Source organism: Pristiophorus japonicus, chromosome 19, assembly GCF_044704955.1.
Source record: "Pristiophorus japonicus isolate sPriJap1 chromosome 19, sPriJap1.hap1, whole genome shotgun sequence".
Lineage (NCBI taxonomy): Eukaryota > Metazoa > Chordata > Chondrichthyes > Pristiophoridae > Pristiophorus > Pristiophorus japonicus.
Window position 1 is genome coordinate 2695411 of NC_091995.1, and position 21682 is coordinate 2717092.

A 21682-nucleotide genomic window follows, 5' to 3' on the forward strand; every position below is an offset into this window, starting at 1 on the left:
TAGTCCAGGTGCACCCCGATCTTCCGGGGCTTCACACTCGGGGTGAGGGGGGTCCGTGAGGGGGAGGTGCTGGCAGAATAAACATTACCGGCATTCAGCCCCACAATCCAGTATCCAGTCTCTGGGCTCGGGGTGATTGCCCCTTTCCTCCCGGCAGACTCTCGGGTCACTCCCAGACCCCACTGTGACTTGTCCCCCACCTCCACCTCCCAGTAGTGTCTCCCTGATGTGAATCCCTCCGATCCCAGGACACAGGGCCAGTAATCAAACCTCTCCGGGGTGTCAGGGAGCGGCTGCTGTTTGTCTCCGAGTCTCACACTGGTCCGGTCCTCAGACAGGATGAGCCAGGGACTCGCTGTGTTCGGATCCAGAGTCAGAGAGGCTGGAGCTGGGGGGAAGTTAAAATAACACAGTCAGTGATTTAAGCCGCGATTTCCGCTGTCTCGGCGGGTCGGTGGCGGGCGATGTCGGTGACAGGTCCCGGACTCGCTGCTGGCTCCAGCCCGCTGTCTGAAATTACTTCCCTGATTACACCTGTTAAGCCCCGCCCAGCGGGCTTGCCGGCCAATTGCAGGCAGCGGGTCTGATGACGTCTGGAGACCTTTGACCCACTGAAACAAATGCTATTTTTCCCACTGATCCCGCGAAAAATTCCCCGATAATTTATTGATGTGACAGAATCAAACTCTGAGTGACATTCCTTCTTCAAATCCTCAGCTTTCTGCATATTATTGAAAAATTACTTTGTCTCAGTATTGATCAGCACGCCTGGCCAGCTGAACATGACAGAGAAAAATTGATCAAATAAGATGCAATTATATTTAAGATAGAAAAGACAAGTAAATGGTAAACTAATCAAATTCAGAGAGGATGAAACTCAAGGATTGCAAGACGCGCATTCAAGTAAATGCACAAAGATAGAGCACTATTTGATATTACAGGTTTTCATTTTATAATTAGGATATAGAGGCATTGGAGGAAGTGCAAAATAGATTTACAAGGAAATAGTACAAAAAGGTGAGAGGCTATAATTATCAGGAAAGATTGAATCGGCTCTAGAAATGGGAAAGCTGAGGGGTTAAATGACAGAGGTCGTTAATATTATGAAAGGGTCTGAAAGGGTCGATGTAGAGAAGACGTTTCCACTTGTGAGGAGACAAAAACTAGACACCATAAAAACGTAAAATTAAGTAATAAATCTAACAGGGGATTTAGCAGAAACCTCTTTATCCACAGAGTGGTGAGAATGTGGAACTCACGACCACGATAAGCAGTTCAGGCAAATAGCACAGAAGCATTTAAGGGGAAGCAAGATTAACACATGAGGGAGGAAGGGACAGAAGGATATGCTGATATGGTTAGATGAAGAGGGGTGGGAGGAGGCTCGTGTGGAGCATAAACACCGGCTTGGACCTGTTGGGCTGAATGGCCTGTTTCTGTGCTGTATATACTTTGTAAAAATCAATCATCAGGCTGGGCCATCAAAGCATTGTTACCGAAACAAAGTGGCAACATATGGCAACATATGGCACCGGGAAGACGGCGGCTGACCTCGAGAGGGAACAGGTTGGGGGGGGGTGGTGTAGTGGGATGGAACCCCTCAAAGTCGGATTAGTGATATGGGATGGGGGCTGGAGTTGTTGATGTCAGTTCATTGGATATATTTAAGAGGGAGTTAGATATGGCGCTTTTGACTAAAGGGATCAAGGGGCATTGAGAGAAAGCAGGAAAGGGGTCTTGAGGTGAAATATCAGCCATGATCTTATTGAAAGGTGGTGCGGGCTCGAAAGGCCGAATGGCCTACTCCTGCACCTATTTTCTATGTTTCGATGTTGAGTTCCCAGCTTTGGTCACCCTGGAGCCATGTCTTCGTGATGCCAATTATATCATACTCGTTAATTGCTGCCAGTGCAGTTAATTCATTCACCTTATTACAAATACTCCTCGCATTGAGGCACAGAGTCTTCAGCCTTGCCTTTTTAACACACTTTGCCCATTTAGAATTTTGCCACAGTGGCCCTTTTTGATTTTTGCCTTGGGTTTCTCTGCCCTCCACTTTTACTTTTCTTCTTTCTATCTTTTGTTTCTGCCCCCATTCCACTTCACTCTGTCTCCCTGCATAGGTTGTCATCCCCCTGCCATATTAGTTTAACCCTTCCCCAACAGCACTAGCAAACACTCCCAGTAGGACATTGTGTCCGGTCCTGCCCAGGTGCAAACCGTCCGTTTTGTACCGGTCCTACCTCCCCCAGAACCGGTTCCAATGTCCCAGTAATTTGAATCCCTCTTTTCTGCACCACTCCTCAAGCCACGTATTCATCTTAGCTATCCCGCAATTCCTATTCTGACTAGCATGTGGCACTGGTAGCAATCCTGAGGTCCTACTTTTTAATTTAACTCCTAGCTCCCTAAATCCAGCTTGTAGGACCTCATCCCATTTTTTACCTATAACGTTGGTACCTATATGCAGCCGGACAACTGGCTGTTCACCCTAACCCTCCAAAATGTCCTGCTCCAAGACATCCTTGACCCTTGCACCAGGGAGGCAACATACCATCCTGGGGTCTCAATTTTGGCCGTAGAAACGTCTATCTATTCCCCTTACAATAGAATCCCCTACCACTATAGCTCTTCCACTCTATTTCCTGCCATCCTGTGCAGCAGAGCCACCCACGGTGCCATGAACTTGGCTGCTGCCCTCACCTGATGATTCATCCCCCCAACAGTCCCCAAAATGCTGTGTCTGTTTTGGTGGGGGTTGACCACAGGGGGCCCCTGCACTACCTTCCTTCCACTGCTCTTCCTGCTGATCACCTATTCCCTATCTGGCTGTGTAAACTTTAGGTCCGGTGTGTCGAACTCACTCAACGTGTTATTCACGACATCCTCAACATCGCGGATGCTCCAGACTGAATCCATGCACAGCTCCAGTGCCGCAATGTGGTCTGTCAGGTGCTGCAGCAGGATATACTTCCTGCACATGTAGTATCAGGAACTCTGGAAGCGACCCTGAGTTCCCACATAGCACAGGAGGAGCATGACACGTGTCCGAGATTTCCTGCCATCACTTAACCCTTAGATTAACTTTATTTAATTTGGCAACAATGATAAAGGTTACCTACTGATAAAGAAAAAGTAAAAGAAGAAAAGCTACTCACCAATTACGAGCCAATCACTTACCCCCTTGGCTGTGACGTCACCCTTCGATTTCTTTCTCCGTCCCTTTTTGCCTTCTCACCCTGCTACAGGTGTACCAGCTGGCTCCTCCTCGACTCCCGCTCCCCGACTGTGACTGATGGGCCTCTTATAGGCCTCCCTCCGATCTCCTCCGCCTGGTCGATGAACTCCCGCCGCTCAGACTGATGGGCCTTTTATAGGCCTCCCTCCGATCTCCTCCGCCTGGTCGATGAATTCCCGCCGCTCAGATTGATGGGCCTTTTATCGGCCTCCCTCCGATCTCCCGCATTTCCTCGACGAACTCCCACTACTCTGACTAACGGACCTTTTCTCGGCCTCCCTCCAATCTCCCACGCCTCCTCGATGAGCCCCTCAAAGTCGGGGGAGTTCCGTGGGATGGGGGGTGGGACGTGTTGCCGGGAGAGGAGGAATCATGGATTCCGTTATATCTTGAACCTGTTTTGTGATGAGCAATCTGGGTATTTTACTGACGCTGCAGTCACCGTCAGTCTGAAGGGTGAGAACATTGTTCTGTGTCGACAATACCATACACTGCTTCTGTATCGAACCCGCACTCCTGGATCTGATATAGGGTCACAAACAGTTACACTGATTTCACACACCAGTTTTAATCTCCTTTTGGAGATTATTACATAATATTTTGTATTTAATTGCACAAATACTGAAGCTGTGTTTCATTATTTCGATGTATTCATGCAACGAGATTTTTACGAAGTCTGAAATTGGGGTGCTGAAAACGTTTTACCTGGGCTGATGTTCTCTATCATTTCTTTCCATGCTTTGTATTGACCGGGCCCTTTGAATATTCCCAGCGGCAGATTCCGGCCATCCAATGAAAGGATATTACCCTCGTCACTGATTCTGAAAATATGAAACATTCAACTCTAGAATTCTCGCAGTGCATTCCTTTAACAGGTGAAATAACAATTCAGTAAAGTGAACCTCATACCTTCTCATCCGGGAAGCTGCCTCCTGAAATAAAACAGAAACACAGACCTGAGTTCACAGGGAGAGTCTGGGGGCAAAATTTCAGAATTCAGTGTCATACGCTACACATGGCACCAAGTGAGAAATAGTTCATAAATAAAAACAGAAAATGCTGGAAATCTCTGTGAGTCAGGCAGCATCTGTGGAGCGAAACAGAGTAAATGTTTTGTGTCTGTGAGCCTTCGTCAGAACTGGAAACCTCCGAAAAGAAACAGATTGTTAAATAAATGGAGGGGCACTGAAAGGGGAAGACGATGGAAGAACAAAACGGAAGGTCTGTGATATTCTGGAAGACAGGAGTAATTTTAGAGACAACAGGGATTGATCTCCAAATTGAGCTGGTAATAGCACAAGTTAGGAAACAAAATATGAGCCGAGATGGTGTGTGAATGGTGGAATAACTTCCAGCTGCCTTGGGAAAGAGAGAAACAATAAAAGTAAACGAGGGGAGGGTGGTTTGTTAAAAAAAGTGGAAAAAGAACAAAATATGGGCAGAGGTTATGTTCTGAAATTGTTGAACTCGATGTTGAGTCCAGAAGGCTGTAAAATACCTCAACGAAAGATTGGAACAGAGGATGCTGAGAAGGGACATTGAGGTGTACAACATTGTGAGGATCCTGGATATAGTAGATAGCAAGGGCCTATTTTCCTTGGTGGAGGGATCAATTACGAGGGGCCATAGTATTAAGATGATTGGTGGTAGGTTCAGAGGGTATTTGAGGGGGGGGTCTTCTTGACACAGAGGGTTGTGGGGGTCTGGAACTCACTGCCTGGAAGGGTGGTGGATGCAGGAACCCTCATCACATTTAAAAGGTGATTGAATGGGCACTTAAACGGCCGTAACCTGCAGGGTTACTGACTTAGAGCTGGTAAGTGGGATTAGACTGGATAACCTTTTGTTGGCTGGCGCAGATACGATCGTAAGTCATGCAGGGCATTGAATACGAACCGGGTGGTCTCCTGGACTAGTTTCGATCGCCTGGATGGGACAGAGAGGAATTTTCACGCTTTGTTCCCCAATTGGCCTGGATTTTTATCTGGTTTTTGCCTTTCTCAGGAGATCACATGGCTCTGGCTGGGGTGGAGTATAGAATGTTTCAGTGCAAGGGGTGTCGCAGTTGTGTGGGGTGGACTGGTTGGGCTGGGTACTCTTTGCCTTCCCGTCATTATTCATTGTTCATAGGTTTATATGTAACCTTCAGGGCTGCTGACCGAGGGGCAAGCTCGACTGGCCGTATAGCCTACTCCTGTTCCTATTTCTTATGTTCTTATGTGATCGATTCTACTTTCTACACAAACTAACTGAGAGATGGAAGAACTTCCATAGCAATTATTGAACCGGACCTCCCACAACCCGGAGTTACGCTGTGCATGTAGCACCGTGATGGGCGCTTATCCCTGGGGATCTTACACCGCTTGGACTCAGGGCATTGAGTGTCACTTTGGTGCCTTCAGGTGCCTGGTCTGGTTGTAAGTAATGATCAGGTATATGAGCAAACTGTTGGTGCATAACTTATTAAGATCGAAATGAAATGGAAACGTTTGGAAGAAAATGAGAATGCAGTGAGGCAGATTTCAGTAAAATGAGTAGCGAGCTAACTAGCTTGAGGCAATAGAAGAAAGATAGATACACAGAAATGAACATCAAAAATGGGATGTTTTAAAATGTGATTCGAACAATGTAGAATAAATGCATTCTGTTAAAACAGAATGCAATTGCTAGTAATTTTTGATGTCCATGGAAAAATAATGAAGCAAGAAGCCTATTTATATTAAAGCTCAGATTTCAAATGAGATGACCTTGTTGGAAATACTTCATAGATATGTTTGAGGATCGAATACATATGGTTGATGGGACAATACAGTGAATGCAATGTACATGGAGTTTAGGAAAGCCTTGATAAGGTACCACACAGGCGATGACGAGAGAAGCTCGTGGGATATGGAATTCGGGAAGGATAGCAAATTGGGTTAGAAATTACTTCGGATAAAATCAGAGAATAGGAATTAATGGTGGGTTTTCAGGGCGAATAGAGGTGGGCAGTCGGGTCCCACAGTGTTTCGTTCTGGGGATAGAATTAATTTGATACAAGACCAAAAGAAGTGGTGAAGGGTTAATAAGAACATGCGTGAATGGGCTAAATTTTTGTTGGTCAGAATTATCTGCCAGTAAGTGTGGGCTGAGACAGGGGAAGTAACAGCAGGAATCCCACACCGAATGGATGTTGGCTTGGTGTGGTAGAAGAGCAGAAGGATTTGGGGATATAGGTTCACAGAGCATTAAAGGCAGCTCCAAGGCTTGACAATGCTGTTTAACAAAACCTAATAGGATACCAGGTTAGATAGGATTAAATAGGATATACGACACTGAAATAGGCCACTCGGGCCAACCTGTCCATGCCGGCGTTCATGCTCCACTCGAGCCTCCTCCTGTCTTTCCTCATCTAAATCTATCACCATAACAGGTTGTATCACAAGAGATATAGCATATAAAATAAACAGGCAATGATGCAGTATTAGGCTCCACACCAGAGTGACGCTAATCTGGGTTGAATGTGGAGACAGCACAGATGGTCTCGGATGCTGCCTGGAATCAGGAAATGTAAATATGAAGAAAGAAAAAATCAATTTATGGGGCAACACGATATAATATCATGGTCTTATTTAAGTGAGACAAGGTATGTAGAAACAAACAATGGAGCTACTGAAGAGATCACAAAGTTTCGGTTTAAAGAATGGACTCAGTCAAGAATATATCGTGGACTTTATGGGCTTTTCTGAGGGTATTTTCCCTGTGGTGGGATCACCCTGTGCCGATCAGTGAAAAAGCTGGTGTTGTTAACACTCCAGAGACCACGTGGCAGTTAGCTGTGACAAAAGAACTGTCAGTCATCCAGAACGGGTTTGCCCACCAGTCCCAGCTAAAGGAAGGGGGCCATGAATATTGACAAAAGAGCTGTCGGCCAGGAAGGGGGCCACTGACAAAGCCACTCTAACATGCAAAAGCACTTCTCACCTGCATCTCCGAAGGAAAGCAGAACAATGAACCCACTAGCCTGGTCAGACAAAGAGGAGCCAGGTCTTTCCCAACACAAAGACTGAGAGAGATGCCCAGATTAAGAGCCATCAGCCAAATACACATGGGTTGGATGGCCCATCACTGACCATGACTCATTTCATTTACACTCTAAATAATAATTCCCGGGTCTGGAACTTTCGTAAGGCGATTCGAACCGTCCGGCTAGCATTTGGGCTAAGATCAAAACCGCTTACACTACTTGTTACAAAATTTAGGATGTGCAAAGAGTTCAGAATTTGAGGAGCACAGATATCTTGGTGGGTTGTTTACCTGGAGGAGGTTGCAGAGATAGGGAGGGGAGAGGCCATGGAGTGAGTTGAAAACAAGAATGAGAATGTCAAAATTGAGATGTTTCTTAACCGGGAGACAGTTTGCGCCAGCGAGCACAGGGGTGATGGCTGGACGGGACTGGGTGTAAGTTTGGAAATGTGCCTCCGAGTTCTGCATCAGCCCAAGTTTATGGAGGGTGTAAAATCGCAGGCCAGCCTGCAGAGCATTGGACTTAGTCAAGTTCATAGGTAGCAAAAGCATAGATGAGGGTTTCAGCAGCTGATGATGAGGCAGGGGCTGTGACGGGCGATGTTACGGAGGTGCAAATAAGTGGTGTTGATGATGGCGTGGATATGTGGTCGGAATTCTATATCGCGGTCAAATAAGACGCCAAGGTTGTGAACAGCCTGGATCAGCCTCAGACAGTGGCCGAGGAGAGGGGTGGAGTTGGTGTCGAGGGAACGGAATTTGTGGCAGGACCAAAGAAAATGGCTTCGACCATCCCAATAATTAGTTGGAAGAAATTGCTATTCTTCCACTTCTGGATATCGGACAAGCACCGTGACACATCCAGAACATTGCCGGGGTCGCGAGGTGAGCTGGGTGAGATCAGCACATGTGACGTTGTGTTTCAGATGATGTCACTGAATGTATTTAAATAAGACAAGGTATTACCTTCAGAAATGAGATTGTGTCTTGCTCCTCCATCTGTCTCTTTAACTCGGATATCTCTCGATTAATACCATTTAACTTCTGTTGGATTCCATTGAGGATCACATCCATTGATTTTAGAATATTCCCCTCTTGTTTCCTGAGATCTCTGATCAAACGCTGCTCTTTATCACTGAGAATCTGGTGCATTTTAGCGAACTCTGATGCTATGTGGTTCTGCAGAATGCTCGACTGTTCCTACCAAATGAAATGTGAAACATAATTCATGTACCGTGAAATAGGGAACAAAACTAACCGAGATCCCAGAAAATCAGCACAGGGAGACATAGGAACATAGAAAATAGGTGCAGGAGCAGGCCATTCGGCCCTTCGAGCCTGCACCGCCATTGAATATGTTCATTGGCTGATCATTCAACTTCAGAACACTCCCGCCTCCTCTCTATAACCGCTGAATCCCTTAGCCGTAAGAGCCAAATCTAAATCCCTCCTGAATATATCCAACAACTGGACTCAACAATTTTCTGTGGTAGAGAATTCCACAGGTGCACCACTCTCTGGGTGAAAAAGTTTCTCCTCATCTCGGTCCTATATGGCTTACCCCTTATCCTCAGACTGAGGCCCCTGATTCTGGACTTGCCCAACATCCGGAACATTCTTGCTGCATCGAACCTGTCCAGTTCCTTACCCTAACTCCGGAAATCTGCTGTTCCTGTCGCCGTGCGGTGTCCAGAGCCGAATCCTTTCTCTTTGTCGCCGATTCCAGGGATGATTTCAGTTTATCCTGCAATTAGAAATTAAATTAGTGTAAAGTTTAAACACAAGATGTTTAAATGTTGCCAGAGATTCTACCCTCCATGTTACCCTGTACATCTGTGCAGCCTCCATCAGTCCCACGAAGTTGTGGGTCTTATGCCCCGGGCCCTCTGTCACGACCAGACACTTCACACAGATCAGTTTCTTGTCAGTTTCACAATACAGCATCAGTTCTTCCTGATGTTCCCCACAGAGATGTTTACTGTCTCTATCTTTGGCATTCACGGTTATTTTTCGAACTTTCTCCGCCAGATTCGCCAAGGCCCGATTAACCTTGAGGTTTATTTCCGGAAACTCCTCTCTGCATTCCGGGCAGCAGTTTGTCTCCGTCTTATCCCAACACTGTGTGATACAGGAGCGGCAGAAATTGTGCCCACACTCCAGCATTACTGGGTCGGTGAAGAAATCCAGACAAATGGGACAATTTAAATCTTCGGACAAAGTCTGGGACTGCTGTGGGGAAGTCATGTTCTCTCTCAGCACTTCCTGATTCAATCCGCTCCCAGTTTCAATGTTTGTTTAAAGGGAGGAGCCAGAGCGAGTTTCGACACAAACCTGCCCGACCTGTTCAGCACTGAGATGTTTACCAGTGCTCAGAGGCAAACGCCTACATTAGAATACACGAGGGAAAAGATGGAGCGTTGTTTGTGTGGAGATTTCCCAGTAGGACGTTAAGCGCTTCATCTCTTCCCAGAGAACACTGGACCTGTGGATCCAGGTGCCCGCTGACAGTGGGCGATGATTGATGGGATTCCTTCAGGAGAGAGTTGGACCTGTTTCTGGGTGGGGAGGAGATGGCCTGGGACCACAGATAGCTAGCCTGATGGCTAGGGACAGTGTGATCTCCTAGGTTACTTTTCATGACCTAAAGGAGCCGGAGAGGAATTTTTCAGATTCTACCAACCCCCAGGAGATTATGTGACTCCCTGGGGGTTTGGAGTGTCTCTGTGACGACACATGAAGGCAGCACAACTGTATGGGACAGTCTGGGGAGAACCGATGAACTCTTCTGTTTGGTTTTTTCGTATGTTCGCTGTTCAATGTTACATTCTGTTGATGGAAAATGAAACAATCCGCTCACAGGACAGTATCAGTCAGTATTTAGGTTTAATCAGTAAATTGTGGATCTATAGACAATGTTAAACAGAGAATGAAAGAAAGTCTAGAATTTATATAGCGCCTTTCACGACTACTGGACGTCTCAAAGCGCGTTTCAACCAATGATGTACTTTTGAATCGTAGTCACTGTTGTCATGAGGGAAACGCAGCAGGCAATTTGCGCACAGCAAGCTCCCACAACCAGCAATGTGATAATGACCAGATAATCTGTTTTTACTTCTGCTGATTGAGGGATGAATATTAGCCAGGACACTGGGGATAACTCCACTGATCTTCTTCGAAATAGTGCCATGGGATCCTTTCAATCCACCTGAAAGAGCAGAAGGGGCCTCGGTTTAACGTCTCCTGCAAAAGGCAATACCTCCGACAGTGCGGCGTTCCCTTCGTACTGCACTGGAGTACCAAGCCTCGATTTTTTTGTTTAAGTCCCTGGAGTCGGCCTTAAACCCGCAAACCTCTGACACACAGTGTGAGAGTGCTATCCACTGAGACACTAATAATAACGCACAAGAATAGAAATTGACAGCATTTTGAATGTGGGTTGTATTCGCAACTGTTTCCCGTGGCAAGCTGTGGATGGACATCCATTAACGGAGCAAAGAATAGTGTAAAAGGAGCAGGAAGTAAATGGAGAGATAAATCAAACAGGATTATGATATAGTGGCTGAAGCGGAGAGTTGGCTTCAACATGGGAAAGAATTGGAACTAAACATTCCAGGCTATAATATATTCAGGAAGGATTGGGATGAGAAAAAGACAGGAAGGAGGGGGGTGCGGGGGTGGGGGCGGGGGGGAGGCGGTGGCAGTATTGATCAAGGATAATCTTACTTGGATGTAGGGGGTATGATTAAGAAGTTTGCAAATGACACTAAAATGGGCTGTGTGGTTGATAATGAAAAGAAAGCTGCGGACCGCAGGAAGATATCAGTGTACTGCTCAGGTGGGCAGAACAGTGGCAAATGGAATTCAATCTGGATAATTATGAGTTAATGCATTTGGAGAGGGCCAACAAGGCAAGGGAATACACATTAAATGGTAGGGCACTGAAAAGTGTTCAGGAACAACGAGACCTTGGAGTGCAGATCCACAGATCCCTTAAGGTTGCAGGCCAGGTAGATAAGGTAGGTAGGAAGGCATATGGAATGCTTGCCTTTATTAGTAGAGGCATAGAGTAAAAGAGGAGGGAGGTTCTGCTTGAACTGTATAAAACACTTGTTAGGCCACAGCTGGAGTACTGCATGCAGTTCTGGTCACCACATTACATGAAAGATGTGATTGCACTGCAAAGGGTGCAGAGGAGATTCACAAGAATGTTGCCGGACTGGAACATTTTGGCTCTGAGGGAAGATTGGAGATGCTGGGTCTGACTTCTTTGTAACAGAGGAGGCTGAGCGGAGAACTAATTGAGGTGTATACAATTATGAGGGGCCTGGTTATATTGGATAGGAAGGACCTGTTTCCCTTGGAAGAGGGGTTAACAACCAGGGGGTGTAGATTAAAATTAATTGGGGGGAGGTGTAGAGGAGATATATGGGGAAATTTCTTCACCCAGAGGGTGGAGAAGGTCTGTAACTCACTGCATGAAGGGTGGTAGAGGCAGTAACCCTCACCACATTTAACAATTACCTGGATGTGCACCTAACGTGCTGTAGCCTACAGAGCTATGGACTGAGAGTGGGGAAGTGAGATTAGGCTGGATAGCTCTTGGTCGGCCGGCATGGACACGATGGGCCGAAATGGCCTCCTTTCGTGCTGTAAATTTCTAATATTCTATAATAGGTTAGTCTCCCCCTTGGCCCAGATTCTCTAGCACAAAGGGTACAACACATTTACCACCCCTGGGATTGGTTCAATTTTAAACTTGAATGATGTTAGTTACCCAATTAAGAACTCCACATTCACCACCTGTACATGTATGCTAATATCAGATACATCACCTTGTGTGCTGTACCACGACTACTTGTATTTATATAGCACCTTTAATGTAGTGAGTTATCCCAAGGCTCTTCACAGTAATATTATAAGAGAAAACATTTAACACCGAGCCACATAAGGAGAAAGTAGAGCAGGTGACGCCATAGTTGGTGGAAGAAGTGGATTTTAAGGTGCGTCCTAAAGAAGGATAGAGAGGCGGAGAATTCCAGAGCAACATAAGGCACAGCCACCAATGGTTGAGCGAATATAATCTGGGATGCTCCAGAGGAAAGCAGAAGAACCACACGGCAGGGTGGGGGTCCTGCTGGAGGAGATATTTTATTTCAATTCGTTCATGGGATGTGGGTATTGCTGGCAAGTCCAGCATTTACTCTCCATCTCTAAGTGCCATTGAACGGCTTGCTACGTGATTTCAGATGACAGTTAAGAGTCCAGAGTCACATACAGGCCAGACCGGGTGAGGACAGCAGGTTTCCTTCCCTCACAGAGATTGGTGAACCAGATGGGTTTTTACAACAATTTTGTTATTTCATGCTCACCATTACTAATACGAGCTTTTTAATTCCAAATTTATCGAATTAACCAAAATTTGAATTTCACAGTTGCCATTGCAGGATTGGAACTCACATCTTTTCTGGTTCATTAAACCAGGCATCGGGATTAGCAGTCCAGTAACACAACCGCTATGCTACCATCCCCTTACAGCAGGGGGAGCCGATATTGATGAACTCACCGCCCACTGCCGACGACTGCCGCCCACTGCCGCCAACATTCCTCTGCTCGAACCGCCCAGTGCCAGTGGCCTGGAGCGGGCGGGAGGGGAGAGCCGCCAGCAAGCGCCCGCTGACGTCAGCGGATGGTTGTTGCATGTGAGTAGACTCCCACACGCCGAGATGCCAGATTTGGTGCAGGCGGGAGTCGGCGGTGGACCGCTGCGTTGAGGCTGCTCTATCCTGAACGATGAGTGTCAAGATCTGGTAAAAAATGGTTTTAAATCATTTCTTTACAGGTACTCACCTGGATGGGGTCTCCTGATGTTCTCAGATGTTCCTCTTTTTTTGTTTGTTGATGATTTTTATATTTATCTCTTCGACCCTCCGTGGGCCCGACTCCACCCTCGGTGACACTTGGGCAGCAAGCGCCTCTGCCGCCGAGAATGAGACCTCCTGCCCGCTGCCGCTCAGATTGGTGGTGTACGTCGTCCATTTGCCACCCGCCGACCTTCGAGGGACCTCGATGATGAAAATCCCACGCAAAATACCGTCCGGTACCTCGGCGGCCATCGGCGGAATGTTGGCCGTCACTTGGCCGGGCAGAGGCCTTGACCAAATTCTGCCGCATGGAGGGGCGAGGCCATGGAGGCATTTGAAAATAAGGAGGAGAATTTTGATATTGAGGCTTTGCTTAACTGGGAGCCAATTTGGTCAGTGAGCACAGGTTTTTTTTCTTCTTTCCAGGATGTGGGCATCGCTGGTAAGACAGAATTTATTGCCCATTATAATTACCCTTGAGAAGATAATGTTGAGCATGTCTTCTTGAACCGCTGCAGTCCGTGTGGTGAAGGTGCTCCCACAGTGCTGTTAGGGAGTGAGTTCCAGGATTTTTTGACCGAGCCACGATGCAGGAATGGCCGATATATTTCCAAGTCAGGATGGTGTGTAACTTGGAGGGGAACTTGCAGGTGGTGGTGTTCCCATGCGCCTGCTGACTTTGATCTTCTAGGTGATCGAGGTCGCTGGTTTTGGAGGTGCTGCCGATGAAGCCTTTGATGAGTTGTTGCAGTGCATCTTATAGATGGTACACATTGCAGCCACAGTGCACCGGTGGTGGAGGGAGTGGATGTTGAAAGTGGTGGATGGGATGTCAATCAAGTGGGCTGCTTTGTCCTGCATGCTGTCGAGATTCTTGAGTGTTGTTGGAGCTGCACTCATCCAGACAAGTTGAGAGTATTCCATCGGACTCCTGATTTGTACTTTGTAGATGGTGGAAAGGCATTGAAGATTCAGGAGGTGAGACACGCGCCGCAGAATACCCGGCCTCTGATCTGCTCTTATTGCCACAACACTTATGTGACTGGTCCATTTAAGGTCCTGGTCAATGGTGAGCTCCAGGGTGATGGGTGAGCGGGACGTGGTATGATTTAAGACTTGGGTAGCCGAGTTTTGATCACTTCTAGTTTATTAAGCAAAGAATGTTGATGCCAACCGGAAGTGCGTTGGAATAGTCAAGCCTGGACCTAACAATGGCATGGATGAGTGCTTCAGCAATGGAGGCATGTTAGAATGGTGCAAATAGGCGGTCTTAGTTATGCTGTAGATATGTGGTGGGAAGCTCATTTCAGGGTCAAATATCACACCAACATTGTGAACAGTCTGGTTCGGTGTCAGAAAGATATTAGGGAGAGGGATGAAGTCAATGCTAGGGAACAGAGTTTGTAGCAGGGAACAAAAACATCAGCTTCAGTCTTCCCAATGTTGAATTGGTGAAAATTATTGCTCAACTAGGCAGCATCAAACAAGAAATTAGGAATGCATACAATAAAGGTACAGCAGTTATCATGGGCGACTTTAATCGACATATAGATTGGTCGAACCAAACTGGTAGCAATACGATGGAGGAAGATTTCCTGGAGTGTATTAAGGATGGTTTTCTGGACCAATATGTCGAGGAACTAAATAGAGGGTTGGCCATCCTAGACTGGGTGATGTGTAATGAGAAAGGAATAATTAGCAATCTTGTTGTGCGAGGCCCCTTGGGGAAGAGTGACCATAATATGGTAGAATTCTTTATTAAGATGTAAAGTGACGCAGTTCATTCAGAGACTAGGGTCCTGAACTTAAGGAAAGGTAACTTCGATGGTATGAGACCTGAATTGGCTGGAATAGACTGGCAAATGATACTTAAGGGGTTGATGATGGATAGGCAATGGCAAACATTTAAAGTTCACAAGAATGAACTTCAACAATTGTACATCCCTGTCTTGAGTATAAAATAAAACGGGGAAGGTGGCTCAACCGTGGCTAACAAGGGAAATTAAGGAGAGTGTTAAATCCAAGGAATTGGCCAGAAAAAGCAGCAAACCTAAGGACTGGGAGAAATTTGTAATTCAGCAGAAGAGGACAAAGTGTTTAATTAGGAGGGCGAAAATAGAGTATGAGAGAAAGCTTGCTAGGAACATAAAAACTGACTGCAAAAGCTTGTATAGATATGTGAAGAGAAAAAGATTAGTGAAGACAAATGTAGGTCCCTTGCAGTCAGACTGAGGTGAAGTTATAATGGGGAACAAAGAAATGGCAGACCAGTTGAACAAATACTTTGGTTCTGTCTTCACAAAGGAAGACACAAATAACCTTCCAGAAGTACTAGGGGATCGAGGGGCTAGTGAGAAGAAGGAACTGAAGGATATCCTTATGAGGCGGAAATTGTGTTAGGGAAATTGATAGGATTGAAGGCCGATAAATCCCCGGGGCCTGATAGTCTGCATCCCAGAGTACTTAAGGAAGTTGCCCTAGAAATAGTGGATGCATTGGTAATCATTTTCCAACAGTCTATCGACTCTGGATCAGTTCCTATGGACTGGAGAGAAGCTAATGTAACACCACTTTTTAAAAAAAGATGGGAGAGAGAAAACGGGGAATTATAGGCCAGTTAGCCTGACATCTGTAGTGGGGAAAATGTTGCAATCAATTATTAAAGATGAAATAAGAGCGCATTTGAAAAGCAGTGACAGGATCGGTCCAAGTCAGTCTGGATTTATGAAAGGGAAATAGTGCTTGACAAATCTTATACAATTTTTTGAGGATGTAACTAGTAGAGTGGACAAGGGAGATCCAGTGGATGTGGTGTATTTGGACTTTCAAAAGGCTTTTGACAAGGACCCACACAAGAGATTGGTGTGCAAAATTAAAGCACATGGTATTGGGGGTAATGCACTGACGTGGATAGAGAACTGGTTGGCAGACAGGAAGCAGAGATTTGGGATAAACGGGTTGTTTTCAGAATGGCAGGCAGTGACCAGTGAGGTGCCACAGGGCTCAGTGCTGGGACCCCAGCTATTTACAAAATACATTAATGATTTGGATGAAGGATTTGAGTGTAATATCTCCAAGTTTGCAGATGACACTAAACTGGTTGTCAGTGTGAGCTGTGAGGAGAATGCTAAGAGGCTGCAGGGTGACTTGGACACGTTAGGTGAGTGGGCAAATGCATGGCAGATGCAGTATAATGGATAAATGTGAGGTTATCCACTTTGGTGGCAAAAAGATGAAAGCAGAATATTATCTGAATGGCAGCAAATTCGGAAAAGGGGAGGTGCAACGAGACCTGGGTGCCATGGTACATCAAGTCATTGAAAGTAGGCATGCAGGTCGAGCAGGCAGTGAAGAAGGCAAGTGGTATGTTGGCCTTCATAGCTCGGGGATTTGAGTATAGGACCAGGGAGGTCTTACTGCAGTTGGAGAGGGCCTTGATGAGGCCTCACGTGGAACATTGTGTTCAGTTTTGGTCTCCTAATCTGAGGAAGGACGTTCTTGCTTTTGAGAGAGTGCAGCGAAGGTTCACCAGAATGATTCCCGGGATGGCAGGACTGACATATGAGGAGAGAATGGACCGACTGGGCATTTATTCACTTCAGTTTAGAAGGATGAGAGGGGATCTCATAGACACACATAAAATTCTGACGGAACTGGACAGGTTAGATGCAGGAAGAATGTTCCCGATGTTGGAGAAGTCCAGAGCCAGGGGTCACAGTCTAAGGATAAGTGATAAGCCATTTCGGACTGAGATGAGGAGAAACTTCTTCACTCAGAGAGTTGTTAACCTGTGGAATTCCCTGCCACAGAGAGTTGTTGATGCCAGTTCATTGGATATATTCAAGAGGGAGTTAGATAATGCCCTTACGACTAAAGGAATTAAGGGGTATGGAGAGAAAGCAGGAAAGGGGTACTGAGGTGAATGATCAGCCATGATCTTATTGAATGGTGGTGCAGGCTCAAAGTGCGAATGACCTACTCCTGCACCTACTTTCTATGTTTCTATGGATGTCCGACAACAACATGACAATTCAGAGACTGTGGAGACATCGAGAGAGGTGGTGGTGAGGTAGAGTTGGCTGTCATTAGCGTACATGTAAGCTAATATCAGACACTTCAGTTGCCCTCTTCACCATGAGCTTGAAACAGCCACGGTATTCTGATCCCTCCCACAAACAGGTAACACTGTTTGGAATTATTCTCTCACTTTTGTTGTTCACCTGTCCCCAGCCATGATTGCAAAGCTTCTACCGAGAACCTTCAAATAAAGCATGTAACTGAGCTCGATCGATTTGCCGACCATTGCCGTACAACATGTGGAATACAAAATCAAAATTACAGATCACTGTGTAAATGTAAATCACGATGTGGGACAAGGAGCCAGAGATATAAACTAGTAAAAGCCAGGTTCAGGGCGGATGATCGGAAGCACTTCTCCATGGAATGGGTGATAAACACTGGAATTTGAATTAGAGATGGACAATAAAAGCAGCCTTTCCAATGTGGACCCCTTCTCGAAAACAGCAGCATTCCAAAGGGATCGCTCCTTCCGCGACATCCTGGTCTCCTCTCTCATCCCCAGCACCCCCTCCCCTTCCCACGGCATCTTCCCGTGCAAGCGCAGGAGATGCAACACCCGCTCTTTTACCACCTCCCTTCCCACCGTCCAGGGCCCCAAACATCCTCTACATTGGGCAGACCAAACGCAGATTGGGTGACTGCTTTGTGGAACAACTCTGTTCAGTCCGTAAGTGTGACCCTGAGCTTCCGGTCGCATGTCACTTTAATTCTCCGCTCCACTCCACTCCCACTCTGACCTCTCGGTCCTCGGTTTCTTACACTGTTCGAATGAAGCTCACCGTAAGCGCAGGGAACAGCAGCTCATGTTTTACATACTTCTGGACTCAACATCGAGATCTACAATTTCATTCCATAAACTCTGCCCCTATATTTTCGGATGGCAGCTATTGATTGTTCTGATATTCCCAGATACATCTCTTCTCGACCTATCTTTTCTTTCTTTACTTGTCCCATTACCATCTCCTTTTGCTTTGTACAATCATACGTCTTATTATTTCATCATTCCTGCTTTCCACCCTATCACAGACCTTCCCTTTTGTTCATTCCTCCCCCCACCGCGCCCCTCCCCACCTTTCCCTACCCCTGCAGTTGGTTAAAACCTGTCACATCTCTAATAAAAACCAGAAAATGCTGGAATTCTCAGCAGGTCAGTCAGCATCTGTGGAGAGGAAGCAGAGTTAACATTTCGGGTCAATGACCCTTGGTCAGATCGGACCAGAATCGTTAACTCTGCTTCCTCTCCACAGATGTTTTTCAAGGATACACTCAAAGCCTCCTTGATAAAATGCAACATTCCCACCGACACCTGGGAGTCCCTGGCCAAAGACTGCCCTAAGTGGAGGAAGAGCATCCGGGAGGGCGCTGAGCACCTCGAGTCTTGTCGCCGAGAGCATGCAGAAACCAAGCGCAGGCAAAACCTCCCTGAGTAAAGCAATCCAGAGAACCGGACAAGCATGGCCGGTACTCCTGCCCACCTTATTGATGAGACTGTGTGCTACACCGAACCGCACAACAGCACTTACCCCTTATGTACTAATAACTGGACGAGCAATAAAACTTCCCAAGGAAACAGTGAAGGGAGAAGTAGAGTTCGGAACTTTACACTATAGAATTAGCAAGTATGTGACGGAACTGAGTCGGCAGTTGAAAGATATGTGAAAGGATGTGTGCGATAACGAGGAAGAGGAAGACAAGGATAAAGGAACAAAACCCCCGGCACTGGTACACGAGGTGGGGGCAAGGGTAATGGTTAAGGTGTTAACAGAAAAATGTGGATTTGCACCCTGACAGAGCGGACCCGATGAAGTACTGATTAGCGGAGACATGTGTGCATGCGTAAATATGAAAGGTGGGGGCCGCTGGAAAATGACAATGGGTAAAGGTTGATATGTGTTTTTGTAACTGGAAGGCGGTATCCAGTGGGGTTCCACAGGGCTCAGTGCTGGGACGTTGGCTTTTTGTAGTATATATCAATGACTTGGGCTTGAATGTTAAGGGTATGAATAGGACGTTTTCAGATGACAGAAAGATAGACTGCGTGGATGAAAATGGAAAGAAAGCTTCGGACGACAGGAAGATATCAATGTACTGGTCAGATGGGTAGAACAATGGCAAATAGAATTAAATCCACATACGTTGGAGGTCATGCATTTGGGGAGGTCTGACAAGGCAAAGGAATAAATATTCAATCGTATGACGCTGAAAAGTGTAGAGCAATAAAAGGACCTTGGAGTGCAGGTCCACAGCTCCCTGAAGGAAGCAGGCCAGGTAGATATGGTGATGAAGAAGGCATATGGAATACTTGCCTTTATTTGTCGAGGCATAGAATACAACAGCAAGGACGTTATGCTTGAAGTTAATAAAGCACTGGTTTGGCCACAGTTAGAGTACTGTGTGCGGTTCTGATCACCACATTACAGGAAAGATGTGACTGCACTAGAGAGGGTACAGAGGAGATTTACAAGAATGTTGGCTGGACTGAAGAATTTTGGCTATGAGGAAAGATTGGAGATGCTGAGTCTGTTTACTTTGGAACAGAGGAGGCTGAGGGGAGACCTGATTGAGGTGTATATAATTATGAGGGGCCTAGATAGAGTGGAAAGTAAGGGGCTGTTTCCGCTGGCAGAGGGGTCAACCACCAGGGGCCACGGAATAAAAGTTATTGGAGGGAGGTATAGAGGAGATATGAGGTAAAATCGCGTCACGCAGAAGATTGTTGGGGTCGGGAACTCACTGCCTGAATGGGTTGTAGAGGGAGAAACCCTCACCACATTTAAAAAATACCTGCATGTGCACTTAAAGTGCCGTAACCTACAGAACTCGGACCAAGAGCTGCAAAGTAGGATTAGGCTGGGTAGCTCTTGGTTTGCTGGTGCAGACGCGATGAGTCGATATGGCCTCCTTCCAAGCTGTAAATTTCTAAGATGCTATGATGTGTGAGCCTTCCCCTTGGCCCAGATTCTCTGCAGTACAAAGGGCGCAACACATTCACCACTTCTGGATATTGTTTCAATTTTGAACTTGGATGAGGTTACTTCCCTGAAAAAGAAAACCACTGTAAGTAATCACCGAGGGAGAACCCTCAATAAGCTAATCTTCATGAAACAGGGAACACCCAACTGGTCTCACCTAGGATTCTTGACCAATTTTGCCCTGCAACGTACAGACTCGCGTTGTTTAATCAAGCCAGATAATTTATTGTGCATCACAAAGATATACAAAGTTAATATTCAACAAAGGCAATAGATATACAGCGACACTTCAGTCCGACGGTTCCTGCTTCCAAACTCTCTGGGGCACCATCTCCTGTTCTGTTGACCGCAGTCGATATTCTTCCTCTCGATGTGCCACCGATTTTCTATCGCCTCAAGTTTACCCGGCTCGGGGTGCTGGTGCCTCCCCACATTAGGTCATGTATCGTGTAGGCCGAAATGATTGTATCATGGACGCATGTTGTTCTTTCCTGATCTCCTCATGTCCCAACATGCAGACCTCGTACGGGTGATTCCTGTTTTCCGATCTTGCAAGCTACACAAAGTTCAGAATTCGTCTAACTGCCACCCTACGGTTTCTCAACCGTCTATTCGGATCGTCAGTTCTCGCAGACAAGTACAGATGAATTACAGTGTCTCTGCCATTGTTATTACACAAATGTTAACATTGAAAAACATGTCCCTCAGCAACAGTCATGCCGATTCCACGTCACCACACTTCAGCAGAACCCTATTCACTAATGCAAGTGCTTACAGCATATTAGATTAGCCTTCCTATCTTGCATTCTGGTTACGGTTCCGCTTTATCAATACAAGTAACAATACAAAGTCAGTGTACAAAGCAAGTAATAACACAACGTCAGTAACGCAGAGTTATAGTTAAGACAACATATGTGAATCTATCAAAGCCTACAGTTCCCCACCTCCAGGTTGAAGTGCTATTCGCACTGATTCCTCGCACAATGTATTGACGTCTCAGCAATAGCTCACACCCTCCCACTTGCAGTCTTTCGATACCATCACCACACGGACTGCAGCGGTTCAAGAAGGCGGCTCACCACCACCTTCTCAAGGGCAATTAGTGTTGGGCAATAAATGTTGGCCTTGGCAGCGACGTCCACATCGCATGAACGAATTAATAAAGAGAGAGATGGACGGTCGGACAGCCAGACAGAGGGACTCCTCATGGATCAAAATAGATGCTTTTTTCTGTGTTTACCATTGCTGCCTCGTGGTGACGCTGTTGCCTGTTCAGATACAGCAGGCGCTCGGTTCTGCCAGAAATGGTTCGTAATAATGTACAATGAAAATAGTTCTGCCTTAAACCCAGGGGCCGGGAGAGGCAAACACGCCCAGAGACAGGTATTTTCAGTTTATCCGGATGCAAACAAAGGGACATAGGAATTCCAAGCCGAAAAGGACGGAGGTCCACCAAGTTCCCCTGGTACAATCGCGGCAGTCACATAATAGATCAATATTGGGGATGGTGACAAATCATAGCAAAC

At 46.3% G+C, this 21682-nt stretch overlaps 1 protein-coding gene across 1 annotated transcript in view; it reads right to left on the bottom strand.

The window, feature by feature from the left end:
* Window positions 1-21682, bottom strand: part of LOC139230619 (uncharacterized) — a 61052-nt gene that overhangs the window by 24794 nt on the left and 14576 nt on the right. The window contains exons 7-13 of the mRNA XM_070862435.1: window positions 12766-13047; window positions 9068-9361; window positions 8892-8987; window positions 8210-8443; window positions 4148-4170; window positions 3944-4059; window positions 89-388 (exon numbers count right to left, since the gene is read on the bottom strand). Coding sequence (XP_070718536.1) covers window positions 89-388; window positions 3944-4059; window positions 4148-4170; window positions 8210-8443; window positions 8892-8987; window positions 9068-9361; window positions 12766-13047 — 1345 coding nt within the window. The remainder of the gene's footprint in view (window positions 1-88; window positions 389-3943; window positions 4060-4147; window positions 4171-8209; window positions 8444-8891; window positions 8988-9067; window positions 9362-12765; window positions 13048-21682) is intronic.